Source organism: Giraffa tippelskirchi, chromosome 9, assembly GCF_054371585.1.
Source record: "Giraffa tippelskirchi isolate mGirTip1 chromosome 9, T2T-mGirTip1v1.2.pri, whole genome shotgun sequence".
NCBI classification, from domain to species: domain Eukaryota; kingdom Metazoa; phylum Chordata; class Mammalia; order Artiodactyla; family Giraffidae; genus Giraffa; species Giraffa tippelskirchi.
In genome coordinates, this window is record NC_137283.1 from 132,276,754 (window position 1) to 132,296,935 (window position 20,182).

Genomic DNA, 20,182 nt, shown 5'->3' on the forward strand with positions numbered 1-20,182 from the left:
ATTTATTTTTGTATTGAAGGATAATTGCTTTACAGAATTTTGTTGTTTTCTGTCAAATCTCAGCATGAATCAGCCATAGGTATACATATATCCGCTCCCTTTTGAACCTCCCTCCCATCTCCCTCCCCATCCCACCCCTCTAGGTTGATACACAGCCCCTGTTTGAGTTTTCTGAGCCATACAGCAAATTCCCATTGGCTATCTATTTTATATATGGAAAGTTATGACCAAACTAGACAGTATATTAAAAAGCGGAGACATTACTTTGTCAACAAAGGTCCATCTAGTCAAGGCTATGGTTTTTTCAGTGGTAATGTATGGATGTGAGAGTTGGACTAAAAAGAAAGCTGAGCACCGAAGAATTGATGGTTTTGAACTGTGGTGTTGGAGAAGACTCTTGAGAGTTCCTTGGACTGTAAGGAGATCCAATCAGTCCATCCTAAAGATCGGTCCTGGGTGTTCATTGGAAGGACTAATGTTGAAGCTGAAACTCCAATACTTTGGCCACTTGATGCAAAGAGCTGACTCATTGGAAAAGACCCTGATTCTTGGAAAGATTGAGGTCAGGAGGAGAAGGGGACGACAGAGTATTAGATGGTTGGATGGCATCACCGACTCAATGGACATGGGTTTGAGTAAACTCCGGGAGTTGGTGATGGTCAGGGAAGCCTGGCGTGCTGCGGTTCATGGGGTCGCAAAGAGTCGGACATGACTGAGCGACTGAACTGAGCTGATTCTGACCGATGTAAGGTGATATCTCATTGTAGTTTTGATTTGCATTTCTCTAATAATGAGCAGTGTTGAGCATCTTTTCATGTGTTTGTTAGCCATCTGTATATCTTCTTTGGAGAAATGTCTGTTTATGTCTTTTTCCCACTTTTTGATTGTGTTGTTCGTTTTTCTGGCATTTAGTTGTATGAGCTGCTTGTATATTTTGGAAATGAATCCTTTGTCAGTTGTTTCACTTGCTATTATTTTCTCCCATTCTGAGGGCTGTCTTTTCATCTTGCTTATAGTTTCCTTTGCTGTGCAAAGCTTTTAAGTTTAATCAGGTCCCACTTGTTTACTTTTGTTTTTATTTCCATTACTCTAGGAGGTGGGTCATAGAGGATCTTGCTTTGGTTTATGTTATCGAGTGTTCTGCCTGTGTTTCCTCTAAGAGTTTTATAGTTTCTGGTCTTACATTTAGGTCTTTAATCCATTCTGAGTTTATCTTTGTGTGTGGTGTTAGGAACTGTTCTAATTTCATTCTTTTACATGTAGCTGTCCAGTTTTCCCAGCACCATTTATTGAATAGATTGTCTTTGCCCCATGTATATCCTTGCCTCCTTTGTCAAAAATAAGGTACCCATGGGTACTTGGGTTTATTTCTGGACTTTCTATCTTGTTCCACTGGTCTATATGTCTGTTTTTGTGCCAGTATCGTATTGTCTTGATGACCGTAGCTTTGTAGTATAATCTGAAGTCAGGAAGGTTGATTCCTCCAGCTCCATTCTTCTTTCTCAAGACTGCTTTGGCTATTTGGGGCCTTTTGTGTTTCCATATGAATTGTGAAATTTTTTGTTCTAGTTGTGTGAAAAATGCCGTTGGTAATTTGATAAGGGTCGCGTTGAATCTGTAGATTGCATTTGGTAGTATAGTCATTTTCACAATATTGATTCTTCCTACCCAGGAACATGGAATATCTCATCATCTTTTTATGTCATCTTTGATTTCTTTCATTAGTGTCTTGTAATTTTCTGTGTACAGTTCTTTTGTCTTCTTAGGTAATTTTATTCCTAGATATTTAATTCTTTTTGTTGCAGTGGTGAATGGTATTGATTCCTTAATTTCTCTTTCTGATTTTTCATTGTCAGTTTATAGAAATGCAAGTGATATCTGTGTATTGATATTGTATCCTGCAACTTTGCTAAATTCACTGATTAGCTCTAGTAATTATCTGATACTATCTTTAGGGTTTTCTATGTACAGTATCATGTCATCTGCAAACAGTGAGAGCTTTATTTCTTTTCTGATATGGATTCCTTTTACTTCTTTTTCTTCTTTGATTGCTGTAGCTAGGCTTTCCAAAACTAAGTTGAATAATAGTGGTGAAAGTGGACACCCTTGTCTTGTTCCTGATCTTAGGGGGAATGCTATCAGTTTTCACCACTGAAAATAATGTTTGCTGTAGGTTTATCATATATGGCCTTTACTATGTTAAGGTAGGTTCCTTCTGTGCCCATTTTTTGAAGAGTTTTACTCATAAATGCATGCTGAAGTTTTTCAAAGGCTTTTTCTGTATCTATTGAGGTGATCATATGATTTTTATCTTTCAATTTGTTAATATGATGTATCACATTGATTGATTTGTGTATATTGAAGAATCCTTGCATTCCTGGAATAAACCCAACTTGATCATGGTGTATGAGCTTTTTGATGTGTTGCTGAATTCTGTTTGCTAAAATCTTGTCGAGGATTTTTACATCTATGTTCATCAGTGATATTGGCCTCTAGTTTTCTTTTGTTTGTGTTCTCTTTGCTTGATTTTGGTATCAGGGTGATGGTGGCCTCATAGAATGAGTTTGGAAGTGTTCCTTCCTCTGCAGTTTTTTGAGGTATTAGCTCTTCTCTAAATGTTTGATAGAATTCTCCTATGAAGCCATCTGGTCCTGGGCTTTTGTTTTTTGGGAGATTTTTGATCATAGCTTCAATTTCAGTGCTTGTAATTGGGTTGTTCATAATTTCTATTTCTTCCTGGTTCAGTCTTGAAAGATTGAACTTTTCTAAGAATCTGTCCATTTCTTCCAGGTTATCCATTTTATTGCCATATAGTTGTTCAGAATAGTCTCTTATAATCCTTTGCATTTCTGCATTGTCTGTTGTAACCTCTCCTTTTTCATTTCTAATTTTGTTGATTTGATTCTTCTCTCTTTTTTTCTTGATGAGTCTGGCTAAAGGTTTGTCAATTTGTTTATCTTCTCAAAGAACCAGCTTTTAGTTTTATTAATCTTTACTGTTGTTTCCTTAATTTCTTTTTCATTTATTTCTACTCAGATCTTTATGATTTATTTCCTTCAAGTAATTTTGGGGTGTTTTTGTTCTCCTTTTTCCAGTTGTTTTAGGTGTGAAGTTAGGTTGTCTTTATGATGTTTTACTTGTTTCTTGAGGTAGGATTGTATTGCTATAAACTTCCCTCTTAGAACTGCTTTTGCTGCATTCCATAGGTTTTGAGTTGTCATGTTTTCATTGTCATTTGTTTCTAGAAGTTTTTTGATTTCCCTTTTGATTTCTTCAGTAACCTGTTGGTTATTTAGAAATGTGTTGTTTAATCTCCATATATTTGTGTTTTTTACAGTTTTTTTCTTGTAATTGATATCTAGTCTCATGGTGTTGTGGTTGGAGAATATGCTTGATATGATTTCAATTTTCATAAATTTACTGAGGTTTGATTTATGACCCAAGATGTGGTCTATCCTGGAGAATGTTCCATGTGCACTTGAGAAGAAGGTGTAGTCTTCTGCATTTGGATAGAATGTCCTGATGATATCAATGAGATCCATCTCATCTAATGTATCATTTAAGACGTGTTTCCTCATTAATTTTCTGTTTTGATGATCTGTCCATTGGTGTGAGTGGGGTGTTAAAGTCTCCTACCATTGTTGTGTTAATATCAGTTTCTCCTTTTATGTCTGTTAGTGTTTGTCTTATGTATTGAAATGCTCCTATGTTGGGTGCATGCTGCTGATGCTGCTAAGTCGCTTCAGTCGTGTCCAACTCTGTGCGACCCCAGAGACGGCAGCCCACCAGGCTCCTCTCTCCATGGGATTCTCCAGGCAAGAACACTGAAGTGGGTTGCCATTTCCTTCTCCAATGCAGGAAAGTGAAAAGTGAAAGTTAAGCCACTCAGTGGCCGACTCCTAGCGACCCCATGGACTGTAGCCTACCAGGCTCCTCCATCCATGGGATTCTCCAGGCGAGAGTACCGGAGCGGGTTGCCATTGGGTGCATAGATATTTACAATTTTTATGTCTTCCTCTTGGATTGATCCCTTGATCATTATGTAGTGTCCTTCCTTATCTCTTGTGATTACAAGAGATATTTTATTTTATTTTAAGGTCTATTTTGTCTGATATGAGGACTGCTACTCCAGCTTTCTTTTGCTTCCCATTTGCATGGAATATATTTCTCCATCCTCTCATTTTCAGTCCATATGTGTCTTTAGGTCTGAGGTGGGTTTCTTGTAGAGAGCATATATATGGGTCTTGTTTTTGTATCCACTCAGCCAGTCTGTGTCTTTTGGTTGGAGCATTTAATCCAGGTAATTATTGATATACATGTTTCTATTGCCATTTTCTTTATTGTTTTGGGTTGATTTTGTAGATCTTTTTTCTTCTCTTGTATATCTTGACTATATAAGTTCCTTTAACATTTGTTGTAAAGCTGGGTTGGTGGTACTGAATTATCTTGAATTTTGCTTTTCTGAATAGCTTTTTATTTCTCCATCAGTTATGAATGAAATCCTTGCTGGGTACAATAATGTTGGTTGTAGATTTTTCCCTTTCAGTACTTTAAATATATACTGCCATTCACTTCTTGCCTGCAGAGTTTCTGCTGAAAGATTAGCTGTTAAGCATATGGGGTTTCCTTTGTATATTACTTGTTGCTTCTCCCATGTTGCTTTTAATATTCTTTCCTTGTGTTTAGTCTTTGTTAGTTTGACTAGTATGTGTCTTATTGTATTTCTCCTTGGGTTTATCCTGTATGGGACTCTTTGTGCCTCTTGGACTTGATTGACTATTTCCTTTTCCATGTTGGGGAAATTTTCAACTATAATCTCTTCAAAAATTTTCTCATACCCTTTCTTTTTCTCTTCTTCTTCTGCGACCCCTATAATTCGAATGTTGGTGCATTTGATATTGTCCCAGAGACTATCCTTAGTTCTTTTCATTCTTTTTACTTTATTCTGCTCATCAGAAGTTATTTCCACCATTTTATCTTTCAGCTCACTGATTCATTCTTCTGCTTCAGATATTCTGCTATTGATTCCTTCTAGACTATTTTTAATTTCAGTAATTGTGTTGTTTGTCTCTGTATGTTCATTCTTTAATTCTTCTAGGTCTTTGTTAATTGATTCTTGCATTTTCTCCATTTTGTTTTCAAGGTTTTTGATCATCTTTACTATTATTATTCTGAATTCTTTTTCAGGTAGTTTGCCTATTTCCTCTTCATTTATTTGGACTTCCGTGTTTCTAGTTTGTTCCTTCATTTGTGTAGTGTTTCTCTGCCTTTTCATTACTTTTGTTTAAATTTATTGTATTTGAGGTCTCCTTTTCCCAGACTTCAAGGTTGAATTCTTTCTTCCTTTTGGTTTCTGCCCTCCTAAGATTGGTCCACTGGTTTGTGTAAGCTTTGTATAGGGTGAGATATGTGCTGAGTTTTTGTTTTTCCTCTGATGGGCAAGGCTGAGTGAGTTGGTAATCCTGTCTGCCGATGATTGGGTTTGTATTTTTGTTTTGCTTTTTGTTTAGATGAGGTGTCCTTCACAGGGTGCTCTTGGTGGTTGGATGATGCTGGGTCTTGTATTCAAGTGGTTTCCTTTGTGTGAGTTCTCAGGATTTGATACTCCCTAGGGTTAGTTCTCCGGTAGTCTAGGGTCTTGGAGTCAGTGCTCCCACTCCAAAGGCTCAGGGCTTGATCTCAAGTTTTGCATGGTTCAATATATTCTTTTCCCCTGGTCAGGTACTCTTGTCCACTTTCAGCTTCTTCATGCACTTTTGTGTCTGAAGTGTATTCCTGGTGTATCCTTGGAGAGAGATGTACTCCATGTCCACCTACTCCTCTGCCATCTTGTTCTCTCCACTCTAGTATTCTTGCCTGGGGAATCCCATGGACAGAGACAGCTGGCATATTATGGTCCATAGGGTCGCAAAGAGTAGGACATGACTGAAGCAACCAGGCACTGGCCTGAGCTGAACTATAGTAATTCTCCTACATACAAACAAGTTCTCTTCCAAGAGCGCATTTGTAAGTCCAATTTGTTTGTAAGTCCAAAAAAGTTAGCCTAGATACCCATCCAACACAATTGGCTATGTAGTGCTGTACTGTAATTAGTTTATGTTACTTTTCACACAAATAGTACATAAAACACACACACACACACACACACACAAATAAAATATTTTTAACCTTACAGTACAGAACCTTGAAAAGTACAGTGGTACAGTACAACAGCTGGCATACAGGGGCTGGCATCAAGTGAACAGGCAGGAAGATTTATTGACTGGAGGGAAAAGAGGTAGGAGATGGTAGAGCTGAAGTGTTGTCAACAATCAGAGACAGGGGAGAGGGCAAGCTGCAATTTCATTCACACCTGACGCTGATGGCACATGTTCAGAGCTTGAAATAAAGAAACTGTACTACTGTACTCTCTATACAGTACTGTACAGTAAAGTACACAAGACCACAACTACTTGCAGTGGATGCACACACATGACAATGTACACTATACACATGAATTAACTTACATGATTGGACACGCAAACACACATTTGCATCTTTGAAAGTTCACTACTTGAAGGTTTGTATGTATGGGACTTACTGTAAGGAGTTTCAATTCTTCCTGAAAGCTCTAGGGAAAGAACTACTGAGAGTTTTAATCAAGAGTGTGATACTACCAGATTTGTGTTTTAGTGAAGTTTCTTTAGCAGCAACTTGGAGGGTAGATTGGTGACAATTTCAGATCCTATTGCAGTCTGCAAGAAAACCAGGGGAAGAGCAAGGAGAATGAAACTGTGAGAATGAGTAGGAAAGAATGAAGTTGAAAGATATTAAGCATTTTTAAGTTGAGGAGCTTTATGAAATACTCAATGTGGAGAATAAGTTTTTTTTAATAATTCCTTTATTTTTCTTAAAATAACAAAAAAATATATCAGTGCCATTTACCAAGCAATTGGATGCAAGAAGAAACATAGTTTTTAGAAAAGAAGCTGAGCTTTATTTAGACATGTTGTATTAAAGGAACTCATAGTATCTTTAGCAACCTGAGGAAGCCCTGTAATTGACAGGCAATTCATTATGCGTATCTGAGGATTAACAGAGTTCTAGGGGAGAGATGGATGGCTGCAAAGCATTATGTTTTAAATAGTTGTAGCTTAGTAGAGATGAGAAAAACCAGTCATATCTAGAATAAGATTATCCAAAGCCCTGGAGCAAACAGCAATATCGAAGCAGTATAGTAAAGGAAGACCCCACAAAGGGAGCTCTAAGGAAATAATCAGAGAGAGGAGAAATAAGAAAAGTAAATTTTCAGAAGATTAAACTGGAGGCAGAGTGACCAATTAAGAACAATCATAGTTCAGACAGGAGATAAATGATGGCTTGAAATAAGAGTTGCAGTGGGATTTGACAGCAGAAAAATGCAAAATGAATCCACAGTGTGATACCACTATACAGTTACTAGAATGTCTATAATTAAAAAGACTGAACATACCCAGGGCTGGCAAGGATGTCAAGCAAGTGGAATTCTTATGCACTGCTGACAAGGATGTAAAAATGGTACAGCCACATTGGAAAACAGGTTGGCAGTTTCTTAAAAGGTTTAATATAGACATGTCATATGAAACAACCATTCCACTCCTAAATATTCACCCAAGAGTTGTGAAAGTATATATCCATAGAGAGACTTGTACCAGAAACTTTATAGCACCTTTATTTGTGATACTCAAAAAAACAAAAAACAGTGCAAACATTCATCTGCAGTTGAATGGATATACAAATGGAATATTGTTTAGTGGTAAAAGAAAATAATGAACTATTAATATACACACAAAATAGATTAATAGCAAAGTAACTCTTCTGAGTAAAAGAAGTCAGACAAAAAAGTACATTTATGTAAAAATTATATAGAAAACACAAACTAACATATAGTCACAGTAAGTAGCTAGAGGATATTTGTGGATAGGGTTTCATAGGGAGGGACAGTGGAAGGAAGGATGACAAAGAGACTTAAGGAAACTACTGGAGTGATTGACATGCTCAATTTTTTGACTGTGATCATTTCATGGATGTATAGAGATCTCAAAACTTGTCAAATTGTACATTTTAAACATGGACAAATTATACCATGTCAGTTTTACGTTTATAAAAGCATTTTAAAAAATAGGACAGAATGAGTTCCCTGGGGGCCTAATAGTTAGGATTCCTGGCTTTCACTGCTATGGCTGGGTTCAGTCCCAGGTCAGGGAACTGAGTTCCTAGAGGCATGCATGGGTGTGTGCTCAGTCACTCAGTCCTGTTTGACTCTTTGCCACCCCTGGACTATAGCCCCCAGGCTCCTCTGTCCTTGGGATTTTCCAGGCAAGAATAGTAGAGTGGGTTTCCATTTCTTTCTCCAGGGGATCTTCCTGACCCGGGGATCGAATCCCCATCTCCTGCTTCTCCTTCATTGGCAGATGGATTCTTTACTGCTGAGCCACCAGGGAAGCTCATAAAGCCATGCAACACATTGAAAAATAAAATAAATAATTGTTTAAAGAGGACAGATAATAGAGTTATTTAGGAGATGAAATTAGTAGGGCTGTTGATTGGTAAGATATAGAATGGTGAGGAGAAAAGATGACTGTCTATTTAGGAGATTGGGTAGGGGTCTTAGTGCTACCAGATAAAATAAATAATACAGATCTGGGAGTAAAAAGATAACCATTTTAATTCAGAATATCAGCTGGGGAGATATATAATGAATCACCTGCTGAATGTGGATTTTTAAGCAAAATCAGACCCAGGCATGTATATTTCTGAGTGGTCAACATATAGTAAGTAGATATAAACTTGAGGCTACCCAAATAGCTGCAACCTGACAAATAGCCAAATGAAAACACTCTGGTGACTGTCAACATTTCAGAAGTGTTCAGAAAAATAGGGTCCCAGGGAAGGAGACTGAGAATGAGGTGGGAAAGGCAAGAGAAGCTAGAGAAGTTGGTATTATGGAAGTCAAAGGAGGAAAATTCTAGAAAGATGGAAATTTTAACCTCACATACTGCACAGATTTGGATTAAGGTAAGGACCAAAGGACCCCATAGGGTTTGGATGTAGGGAGGACACTGTGGGTTTTATCAAGGTCAGAATCAATGGAGTAGTGAGATAGCAATTCAAGTAAGGCTATTGCTCCTTTTCAGATACCTGATTATTTGTTTTACACAAGTTATTCTCAGCTAGTTTGTAAAAGCACTGTCCCTTGAAGTTGAAACTGTCTTTTTCAGGAAGCACTCCCACCTTCTGAGTCAGTTAGTAGAACCACAGTCACTAATGGAGGTGCTCCATGTCCCCACAAGTGCATTGATATGGACGCAAAATTTATCATTTAGATTTTCAATGGACTAAGAGAAGAAAAGAACTGCCAAAGTGAAAACAACTCCTTTATAACAACTCAGTATTGATTATAAAATAGTTGTTAAGCTCCTACTCTGTGTCTAGTATTGAATAAAACCCTTAATTCCCTGTTTACCCATAAATGATGTCTGAACTCATCAACTCTAAAATTTTATGTTAATTGCTATTCTGTAAGGGAAAGAAATAGGGCAAGGAATAAAAGCAAGTGTCAGCATTCCATAGCAGAACCCACTCCATAGCTGTCACTCATGAAGGACAGAGTAGAACCCTTTCTTTAAATCAGTAAAAATATGCCATCCTACATCTCAATACCGAAGCTAATACTTCAGTGGGCCAGTGAATTTCACTTCAATTGTGTTTCTGCTTTTTAATCAGTTTTTCTTAGAATGATTTCTAAAAATGCATATATTCACTCAGGAAAAAGGAGGAAAACTAACTCCAGTCACTGGCTTGCCTATGATAGACAGACAACATCTCATTTTCACAGACTTTATTAAAATATATACCAGCTCTACAGAAAAAAGTCTATTTTCACATTCCAGTCAACAGCCCTATGTGAAAACTTCTTTGCTGATCTGGATGTTTTAAAAAAAAGAATATGTATGAAAAAGTTTTGAAAACATTTTTATAAATCTTTTTTATTTTAGCCACCAGTCTGGTCAAAAAGATATGTGAGTATGAAATTGATATGTGCTAGAAAGTAATAAACTTTTTAAATCTTAACTTGCGTAATAATTTTTAATTAGGCAGTTATTTTTGAAGTAATTTTTTTTGTTTATCTTTATCAAATTCGTCTTTGAGGATCTGAGGCATCAATAGGTTTGAGTATTTTATTTTGGATATTTTCTAAGGTAGTTATGTTTGGTTTTACTGAAGATACTTCCTTTTGAAATGGAAGAGCTATAGATTACAATGGAATTTTGGAGTTTGATATTTCTCTTTATTTTTCAAAGAACACTTTTAAAAAATGGTGAGTTGGGAGAAAATAATAATATTTCAAAGTCAAACAAACTTGAGAAATACTTCTTGTTCTGTGTCCCTTTTTTGGAGCATTGCTTTTCATATTAGTGTGTTGCAAGATCTGAGCAGCCATAAAATTAAGATCTATGTTTAAATTTGCTTAGTCTAGTGTTTGTCATATTTATTTGATCCAGCAATATCCAAGAAACTAATGCTCCAAAGAATAAACACTTTGAAATGCCATTAAGACCCATTGGTTTAAGTGGCCATTTTTAGACCCTTGCTAATTCAGATGTTATATCAGGCAAAGATTTAGAGGCCAAATTTGTCTTGTTAATGAACCGATGCCTCAATATGCATCAAGGATCCAAAATATATGAAGCGGTTAAAGGTTGGGCCTAGGCAAATATTATGGTGAGATAGCACTTAATTCAGAGAGAACCTAGCCTGACTCTTAAGAATGAAGAGAGTAAAAATCAGTGAGATAAAGTGTTCGCATCTGCTCTCTGAGCAAAGCAGTTTAAATAGAGTCTCTCTTTTTTCCTTTTTACTTTCTATTTCTAAATTCTTATCCTCATCATATTGGAAAAATTTAGAGACCTGAGAGAAAAGCAATAAGCAATGAAAACTGTACCTCTCTTGAAACACTCAGCAGCCTCCATCTAAAGTGTAATTTACAATGGATGTGGATCCTATCATCTTGGAAAATCAAACATTCCCATCTCTCCACTTCCAGGCACAACCACCTCATCCTCATTCCTCCAGGGATGAGCCTCAGCCCCAGCACTTCTGTGGATACTGAAATGTACAGACAGAATCACAAATTTTGTTTATTTCTAATTCATAGTCTGATTTCTAGTTAGATATTTATCTTATCATTAATTATTTTTATTTTCTAACTACTTGTATTATGGAAAACTATGTCAATGAGTTCTCTGTTGTCCATCTAAATTTTATCTTGACTGGTTTGTGTTCAGGCTACTATTTTCTTGCTTTCTTTGTGGATTGTATAACAATGTATTTTATTGATGTTGTATTGATGATGTATTAAATAGCTGTATATAGTTACAGTGTGAATTTGAGAATTAAAGTAAAAGTATCTTGAAGAAACAGGAATGATATAGATGTGGTTGGTATTGCTCAAATAAAACGTGAAACTTTCTCCTTCCTTTGCAGCCAACATATCAATTGTAGATATTGATACTAACCAGGAGGAGAACATAGCAACTTCATCTCCTGGAAACAACTTCGGTCTTGACTTGAAAGCAGATGACAAAATATATTTTGGTGGTCTGCCAACACTGAGAAACTTGAGGTAATTTGATGTATATTTAGGGCTAAGGATTAAGTTTTAATTAAATGGTCACTATGCTCACTAGAGTTCTGAAGTTTAATTATAACAGGAATATCATATAACCTTTAGTTGCAGAAAAGGCCAAATCTAAAAAATTGTGCTACATGTTAAAATAATACTAGGATTTAAAAACCAGAGATTAATTTGATATCTTTATCGAAGAGGTGGATGGCAATCACTGTTACCTTTACATTCAGTCACCAGATAAAAAGAATTATAAAAGTTGTTAAAGGTGGAAACTGGAGTTGAATCTAATTTCCTTTCTGCTGTACATTCACCAGAGATAAAGGTGCACTGACTTTGCTGAGTGTTCTGAAAATTAGTCAGTGTTCCAGGATACTGTGAGTGTAACCTACTTTATAGCTAAGCACGAGCATGATAATAGTGTAGTGGAACTTTCCCGTGTACTGGATGCTAAAGTAGTATTACTTATTCTTGCCCATGTCAATATTTTTCAAAACTTCACATATATTTTTTAGATAGCAGGATGGGGGAATGTATTTAGTTTAATAGTTTAATTAATTCCAAAATAAATGGAAGTAATTAAAAAATGTCAGAAAATATTTCATGTGATATTTTATTAATCTGCTTGTTACAAAACAGCCTATAAGAAATAAAAGTTATAGAGTACTTGGTACTCAGTAAAAGTTAATTGAATCTAATTTGGATGGGATGAATTGGTTTGTCTAAACCATAAGAGTTTACTATAAATATAGACCACCATATTTTTAAGTTTTATTTTTTTTTAGTTTGCTAGTTTTTCATGATTACAAAAGTCCTGCCTAGGTGTTTCTACACTAAAAAGACACATTACAATTGGAATAGTCTCAGAATAACTGAAAAGTATGATGGTCAGTTCTTTTCATATTTCTCAAATGAGCAGTTGAACTTCAGTCTCATTTATGATATTGAGCATGCAAACTGAGGTTTGTGTTTCTTTCTGTATCTAAATTCATAAACCAGACACCTGTTCAGTTTATCAAGTATATAATTTGATAAGCTTAATGCAGATAAACTGGCTCTGCGTTCATCCACATGATATTGTATTTGTGTTAGGAACATAGATTTTAAATGTCTGGTCAGAAAAATTATTGCAGATCAAATGTACTTGAATAGTGGCATAGTTACTATTCCAAAATCCGTTTATTCATTCAACAGGTGTTTGATAAGCATCTACTATGTTCCAGATACTATTTAAATACTGGGGATCTAGCAAACTGTTCAAGTCTAAGATTTACTTTGCTAGTTTTCTAACCAAATTTTCTATGAGTGAATTCAATGTAGCCAAAATCAGGCTATCCAAAGATGGCTTCCTCTATTCTGGTGATAATGTAGTTTTAATTACCATAAAGTGATTTTTAGGAATTATCTACAAAAGTATATATGTTAATTTAACTGAGATGGTTTTATGTATTATTAAATAGTTTGCAGACTACATACCTAGTGAGTCTTTATTGACACATTTTTTTTTACTTCCACAGTATAGTATTTCATAATTATAATATTTCTATGGTATGACATATTATTTCAAAACAATCTTTAGACATTTATCTGTGAGACATATATTTGTGACTATTCAAGGAGCCATGCATTCATAGCTGTAATTTGTCCACAGACAAGATCTTTATATGATAAAGTGCAAAAGATGTGATGGACATGAATTATTTTATATATATTAAGTTCAAGCTAAGTTCAAAGAGGCAATAAGCTCTCCTTATAAGCTACTCATGAATATTACAGCACAGGAACATTTGTTCATTTTCCATTCATAAAAATGATAAACATGAGTGCTTTAAGTTCAATTCCAAAATAAAAATTTTCTAAGAGAATAGTGTGGGAGATGGTCACCATTGGATTCTATTTTCGTTACCGTCAAGAGTATATGCCTGTTTTCCTTTCTTTTGGTATTTTACTTTCCTTTGTAGATCTCTGTGAAATGCTTTCTGTTTTAAAATATTTATGATTATAGTTTACTGTTTTACTAAATGAAAATGCAATTATAAGTAAATCATTTTTTTCTCTTCCCTTTGACCTAGTATGAAAGCAAGGTAAAATTTATATTTATGCATGCCTTCTTCAAGTGCATGGGTTGGGTCAATGTGGCTTCTTAGATAAAGCAGTGATGCAGAAGCAGAGTGACACCTATCCAGCTTTATTCATAGTACATTTCACCAGCAAGTAATGCATTCTGAGATGATTCTCATGCTGCCCTTTGCTTACAAAAATGCTGCTGCTTACCCACCATCACAGAGCTGCAGTTTGACTTGTTTCACCAGCTGTGATGATGAATTTGCTCTGCTTATTTGTTCAACAGCCCACGCACAGTGCCCTCTAGTGCACACTTGCAGCAGCACAGGCCAAGGGCAGCTGGTCAGGTTTATGGGCACAAATCTAGTTCTGGGAACAAAGGGATCTTCTGGGTTGAACCTCAGGCTCTGGTCTCCCAGGTACTGTACTATCTGCTGAACAAGCAACTGTGCTCCCAAATGCTTACTACTGCCTGATTGCTTTTTGCAAGCCTGCAAAGATGCACATGTTTACACAGCCCTTGCACCTCCTGGCAAAGCTGCTTCTTAATTGCCTTGTTTATTTAGAATTTAGGTATGGAGTCAGATAAAAGGAGCCTCTAGAAATACTGTATGTAAAACAAGTGTTTGCATTAACGATGAGAAAGTTTGCAGACAGTCATCCTAGCTTCTCAGGAGCATTTCAATTCCGATTTGCAGGCGGGCGGTATTAGCCTGGAAGTTTTAAGCATCAGGCCCTTGTAAGTGGCTGATCAAACCCCAAAGATGTGTGCAAGGCTGGCGCAGTCTAGCTAGAGTTACAGCTGAGTGTTTTGGTATTTCAAAACCTAACAGTGCCAAATTTCCCAAAAGAATATAATGAAGCTGAGCTGATCAAAGAAATTTTTAAAGCAAAAGCTAGATTCTTAATACCAGAAACTAGACTATATAGAACTGAAAGTGTGGAAAAAATAATCTAAGTTGTTTCATCACAGACCAGTCAAGTGCTGTTTGCTGAGATGGCTAAAAGGCAAAGGCTGGCTTTCAATGAAAGTATATGCTAATAAGGCTCTGGAATGACACTGGGTAGCTTTGTAATTTTGCCTCGGAGGCAAACAGAGGAAACAGAGGCCTGTGGTTACCATTAGGAGTCTGATCACCATATGTGATTACTTATCCCCTGTGATTTTCATAATGTCAAGCTTGCTGAATCATTGTGTTTTGAAATGGTTCTTTGTATTTCCCTGAAACAGTGAAGTTTGTAACTTGTAGGAGTGATTTATTTTATTGATAAGACCTCTGAGAAACTGATAAATCAGACCTCCTCTCAACAAACATGGAAGCAAATGAGTGCTGAGAATGAAGTTCACTGGCTTCCTTCACTTTATACAGGAAGAATATAAGCAAGATTCTCACTGTCCAGCTGGCATGTTTTTGTAATAACCAGCTGACTGAACAGAAGGGGAAGACCTTGGGAACAAGTGGAAATGATCAAAGGAAATAAAACAGTCCCAGAGAGAAAGAAACAGAACAAATCCCCGGCATGAGCTAAATTACCAGATACACACTGCCAGGAGTCTGATTTGCTGGCCTCCCTGTTAGTCCTCATGTCATGTGTTTTTCATTAAGGCAAAAAAAGGAATCCTGCCACCATGGGACAGTGAGGAGAGAGTTAATCATTATCCAACTAAGTATAATATCTTGGTTGATTGGACACTTTTTAGAGTTGCTTGCTTGCGTGCGTGCTAAGTCACTTCAGTTGTGTCCAACTCTTTGTGACCCTGTGGACTGTAGTCCACCAGGCTCCTTGTCCATGGGATTCTCCAGGCAAGAATACTGGAGTGGGTTGCCATGCCCTCCTCCAGAGGATCTTCCCCACCCAGGGATCAAACCTGCGTCTCCTGCAGCTTCTGCATTGCAGGTGGATTCTTTACCACTGAGCCACCGAGGAAGCCCTTTGAGTTGCTTATTAATATTAAAAATAAAAGTATTACTTTTTCTATTTCTGTTGATCTGCACCATTCAATATGGTAGCCACTAGCCACGGTGGCTATTTAGCTTTAAGTTAAGAAATTTTTTTTTAAAAAAATGGTATTTCCCTGGCTGTCCAGTGTGTAAGATTATGCCGTCCCACTTCAGGGGGCATGAGTTTGATCCCTAGTTGGGGAACTAAGATCCTATATGCCATGCAGTGTTACCAAAAAAAAGAAAAAGAAAGAAAATTAAATAGCAATAAAAATCCAGTTTCTCATTGGCACGAGCTACTTTTCAAGTGTCAGCAGCCATATATGGCTACTCATTACTGATTTGGACAGTGCAGGAAAGAATATTTCTATCATCACAGAAAGTTCTACTGGACAGTGCTGCCATGGATGAAAAAAGTGTCACTGTTAACATCCTGTTAGCTTGTGTTTATCAAGCACTTACTGCATGCTAGCATGTTTATCCTTTTTTAAGAAGTAGTAAGCAAAAAGTAAATATTCAAGTGTCTTTTGGGTGTTAAAGCCATTTTCAACTTTATTGGAAAAATTAAATGTTTTGTCCTTTGGTTGCTTTATTTTGTTACTGCTCCAATACAGAATAAGTACCTTAGGGTCAATTTGTAAACTTAAAGTATCTTTTTTGAAACTGTAATCCAAAAGAATGTTTCTCAGGTTTTATTTGACTTAAAATTTTTAAAGAGAAATATGACATTATCTTATTCTCAGCTAAACCCCCCCCAAAAAAGTCTCAATGGCAGAAATATTATCTTTTCAAAATAAATTTTTCCAGATTTTTAAATTTTGAGCAAGATTTTATTTAATGTTTTTTGTTATATAGTGTGATTATGCTGTCCTGTACAAGTATCTGCTCTTGGGTGGAAAAAAACAAACACATTTCATTATGTATATGAAGCACTTCAAAAGCAGTCAGTTAATTTCTATACCTTGTATTTAAATGCAACAGTTGAGATTATTTTTTAAAAGGAGAGAAAGAAGAGCTACATAAAGACTCCTTGTGCAAATTGGTGCTTATATCCACTTATCCAACCAGTAGCTAATGGAAGCATAGTTTTCTGGGTCCCTGTGTGCACCTGTGCACAATTTGAGAGACATACGCCTACCTGTGCATCAGTTTGCTCCATATGGCTTGCATCCAGTAGTCACAGACACTATACTGCCATTGTCCTAATGATATTGCTTTTGTTTTTCCATTTAACTTTTCAACAGGCCAGAAGTAAATGTGAAAAAATATTCTGGTTGCCTCAAAGATATTGAAATTTCAAGAACTCCGTATAATATACTTAGCAGCCCTGATTATGTTGGTGTTACCAAAGGATGTTCACTGGAGGTTGGTCTCTTCTACATGGTTTCCCAAATACCTTCATATCAGATTTCACTTTCTTAGTTTGGGTCTATTACAGGGACCAGTCCTTGTTAATCTGTTTTAAATTCCTACTGACCCTAGTCTTGTTCTTTAGTCGCTAAGTCGTGTCCAACTCTTTTGTGACCCCTTGAACTGTATCCCAGCAGGGTCCTCTGCCCATGGAATTTCCCAGGCAAGAATACTGGAGTGGACTGCTATTTCTTACTCCAGGGGATCTTCCTGACCCAAGAATTGAACCCATATCTCCTGCATCTCCTGCACTGGCAGGCAGATTCTTTTTTTTTTTTCAATTTATTTATTTTAATTGGAAGCTAATTACTTTACAATATCGTGGTGGTTTTTTGCCATACATTGACATGAATCAGCCATGGGTGTACATGTGTTCCCCCTCCTGAACCCCTCTCCCACTTCCCTCCCCATCCCATCCCTCAGGGTCATCCCAGTGCACCAGCCCTGAGCACCTTGTCTCATGCATCGAACCTGGACTGGCGATCTGTTTCACATATGATAATATACATGTTTCAATGCTATTCTCTCAAATCATCCCACCCTCGCCTTCTTCCACAGAGTCCAAAAGTCTGTTCTTTACATCTCTGTCTCTTTTGCTGTCTCGCATATAGAGTCATCGTTACCATCTTTCTAAATTCCATATATATGTGTTAATATACTGTATTGGTGTTTTTCTTTCTGACTTACTTCACTCTGTATACTAGGCTCCAGTTTCATCCACCTCATTCGAACTGATTCAAATGCATTCTTTTTAATAGCTGCATAATATTCCATTGTGTATATGTACCACAGCTTTCATATCCATTCGTCTGCTGATGGGCATCTAGGTGGCTTCCATGTCCTGGCTATTGTAAACAGTGCTAGCAGGCAGACTCTTTACCACTGAGCCACCAGGAAGCCCCAGCCCTAGCCTTAGCTCTGCATAAATGATCAAGCAAGATTTAAGTACTTCTAAAAATTATCATGATCAACTAAACTTAGGAAAACAGTATTATAAAAGATTCCAAACTACCTTTCCACATGTATAGCCCTTCATAGTATGTACTTTTTAATATTAATCTCTTGTCTAGTTCTTTCTTCTTTTCCAACATTACTTTTGTCTTTTCCTCATTATCATGTCATCTGTATTAGATTTAGTTTATCCTCCTGTCTTTTATATAGCTTTATTATCAACCTTAATTTTTTTCTGGAATGTGTTAGGAGTTTACTCAACTAACAAGTAATAGTTTATACCATGATCATTAATATTTAACATCTTGTCCACAGCTTAGAAGTCAGGCCTCCTTTTCTTTGAAAATGGCATGTAGTGAGAACCATCTGCAAAGACCTGGCTTTGATGGGACTGCAAAGTCCCCTGTTTTCAAGTATCTTTAGTATCTTTTCTTTATGGCTGCAGTAGCCTAGCAGCCCCTGATTCCACTTGACTATTCTGCACCGACTCTTCAAAGGCACTATACCCATAAGAGAGAGAAACGCAAGTCACAGCTCTTCTCTCTTATATTGGTTGGCCAGAAATTTTGTTTAGGTTTTTCCATCAGGTGTTACAAAAAAACCTGAGCAAACTTATTGATCAACCCAATAAAATCTGGTAATAATCATCATCAAATATTAGTAAATTTTTCACTTCAGTTCAGTCACTCAGTTATGTCCGACTCTTTGCAACCCCATGGACTGCAGCACACCAGGCTTCCCTGTCCATCACCAACTTCCAGAGCTTGCTCAAACTCATGTCCATCGAGTTGGTGATGCCATCCAACTATCTCATCCTCTGTCGTCCCCTTCTCCTCCTGCCTTCAATCTTCCCCAGCACCAGGGTCTTTTCAAATGAGTCAGTTCTTCGCATCAGGTGGCCAAAGTATTGGAGTTTCAGCTTCAGCATCAGTCCTTACAATGAATATTCAGGACTGATTTCCTTTAGGATGGACTGGTTCGATCTTCTCGCAGTCCAAGGGACTCTCAAGAGTCTTCCCCAGCACCACAGTTCAAAAGTATCAATTCTTCTGCGCTCAGCTTTCTTTATAGTCCAACTCTCACATTCATACATGACTACTGGAAAAACCATAGCTTTGACTAGACGGACCTTTGTTGGCAAAGTAACATCTCTGCTTCTTAATATGGTGTCTGGGTTGGTCATAGCTTTTCTTCCAAGGAGCAAGCATCTTTTAATTTCATGACTGCAATCACCATCTGGAATTCTAAAAGTATTGAATCTGTTTTTTAAAAAGAAAATGCCAGACTTCCATGGTGGTCCAGTGGTTAAGAATCTGCTGGCCAATGCAGGGGACACAGGTTCCATCCCTGGTCCAGGAAGGTCCCACATGCTTCAGAGCATAAGCCCATGCACCACAACTACTGAACCTGTACCGTAGAGTACATGTTCCACAACAAGAGAAGCCACTACAATGAGAAGCCCACACACAGCAACTCGAGAGTAGCCCCAGCTTACTGCAACTAGAGGAAGTGTGCACGCAGCAGCAAAGACCCAGAGCAGCCAAAAATAAATAAATAAGTAATTCTTTAAACATAAATAAAAATAAAATGGTATATATAGCATACTTACAAATTTTTAATTATCTTTGTATGACACAATTATTCATTTTAGCTGCTTCCTCCAGTTAAAATTATTTTAAAGCATTGTGATGGGAGATGAAGGGATTTGGGAAAAAAGAGAAAATCACCACTGAGCTATGAGGTTTAAAGACTGAAACAGAACTTGTGGGGTCTTCATTGTGCCTAGTTACAGTCTCTGACTTGCAAGTAGCCATAGACACCCACCCTGAGAAGCTTGGGAATAGGAAAAAGGAAAGTACATACAGAATTTAATCTCTAAGAATCCATATTGACCTCTTTTTGCTCAGAGTTTTAATCTTCCAAAGCCTGACTCTCATCCACATGCAAAAGATAAATATATGAGAATGGAAAACTGTCCAGGAAATGAATAGCCTATATACGTGGAAATGATGGTTCTGTAAAGGTACTTTTCAGTAACCAGGAATTATTTGCAACTAAAATATGAAGCAGAAATTGAAATATTTGATAAATATTAAAAAGTCTGCACAGTAGTTTTATTTGAACTGTCCAAGACTCTATGATTTGAAAATTGGAATCGAAAACAGAT

General features: G+C 36.9%; 1 protein-coding gene across 1 annotated transcript in view; it reads left to right on the forward strand.

The window, feature by feature from the left end:
- LAMA2 (laminin subunit alpha 2) overlaps positions 1-20,182 on the forward strand; it is a 653,829-nt gene that overhangs the window by 597,404 nt on the left and 36,243 nt on the right. The window contains exons 53-55 of the mRNA XM_081529101.1: positions 11,506-11,644; positions 13,720-13,731; positions 16,899-17,019. Coding sequence (XP_081385227.1) covers positions 11,506-11,644; positions 13,720-13,731; positions 16,899-17,019 — 272 coding nt within the window. The remainder of the gene's footprint in view (positions 1-11,505; positions 11,645-13,719; positions 13,732-16,898; positions 17,020-20,182) is intronic.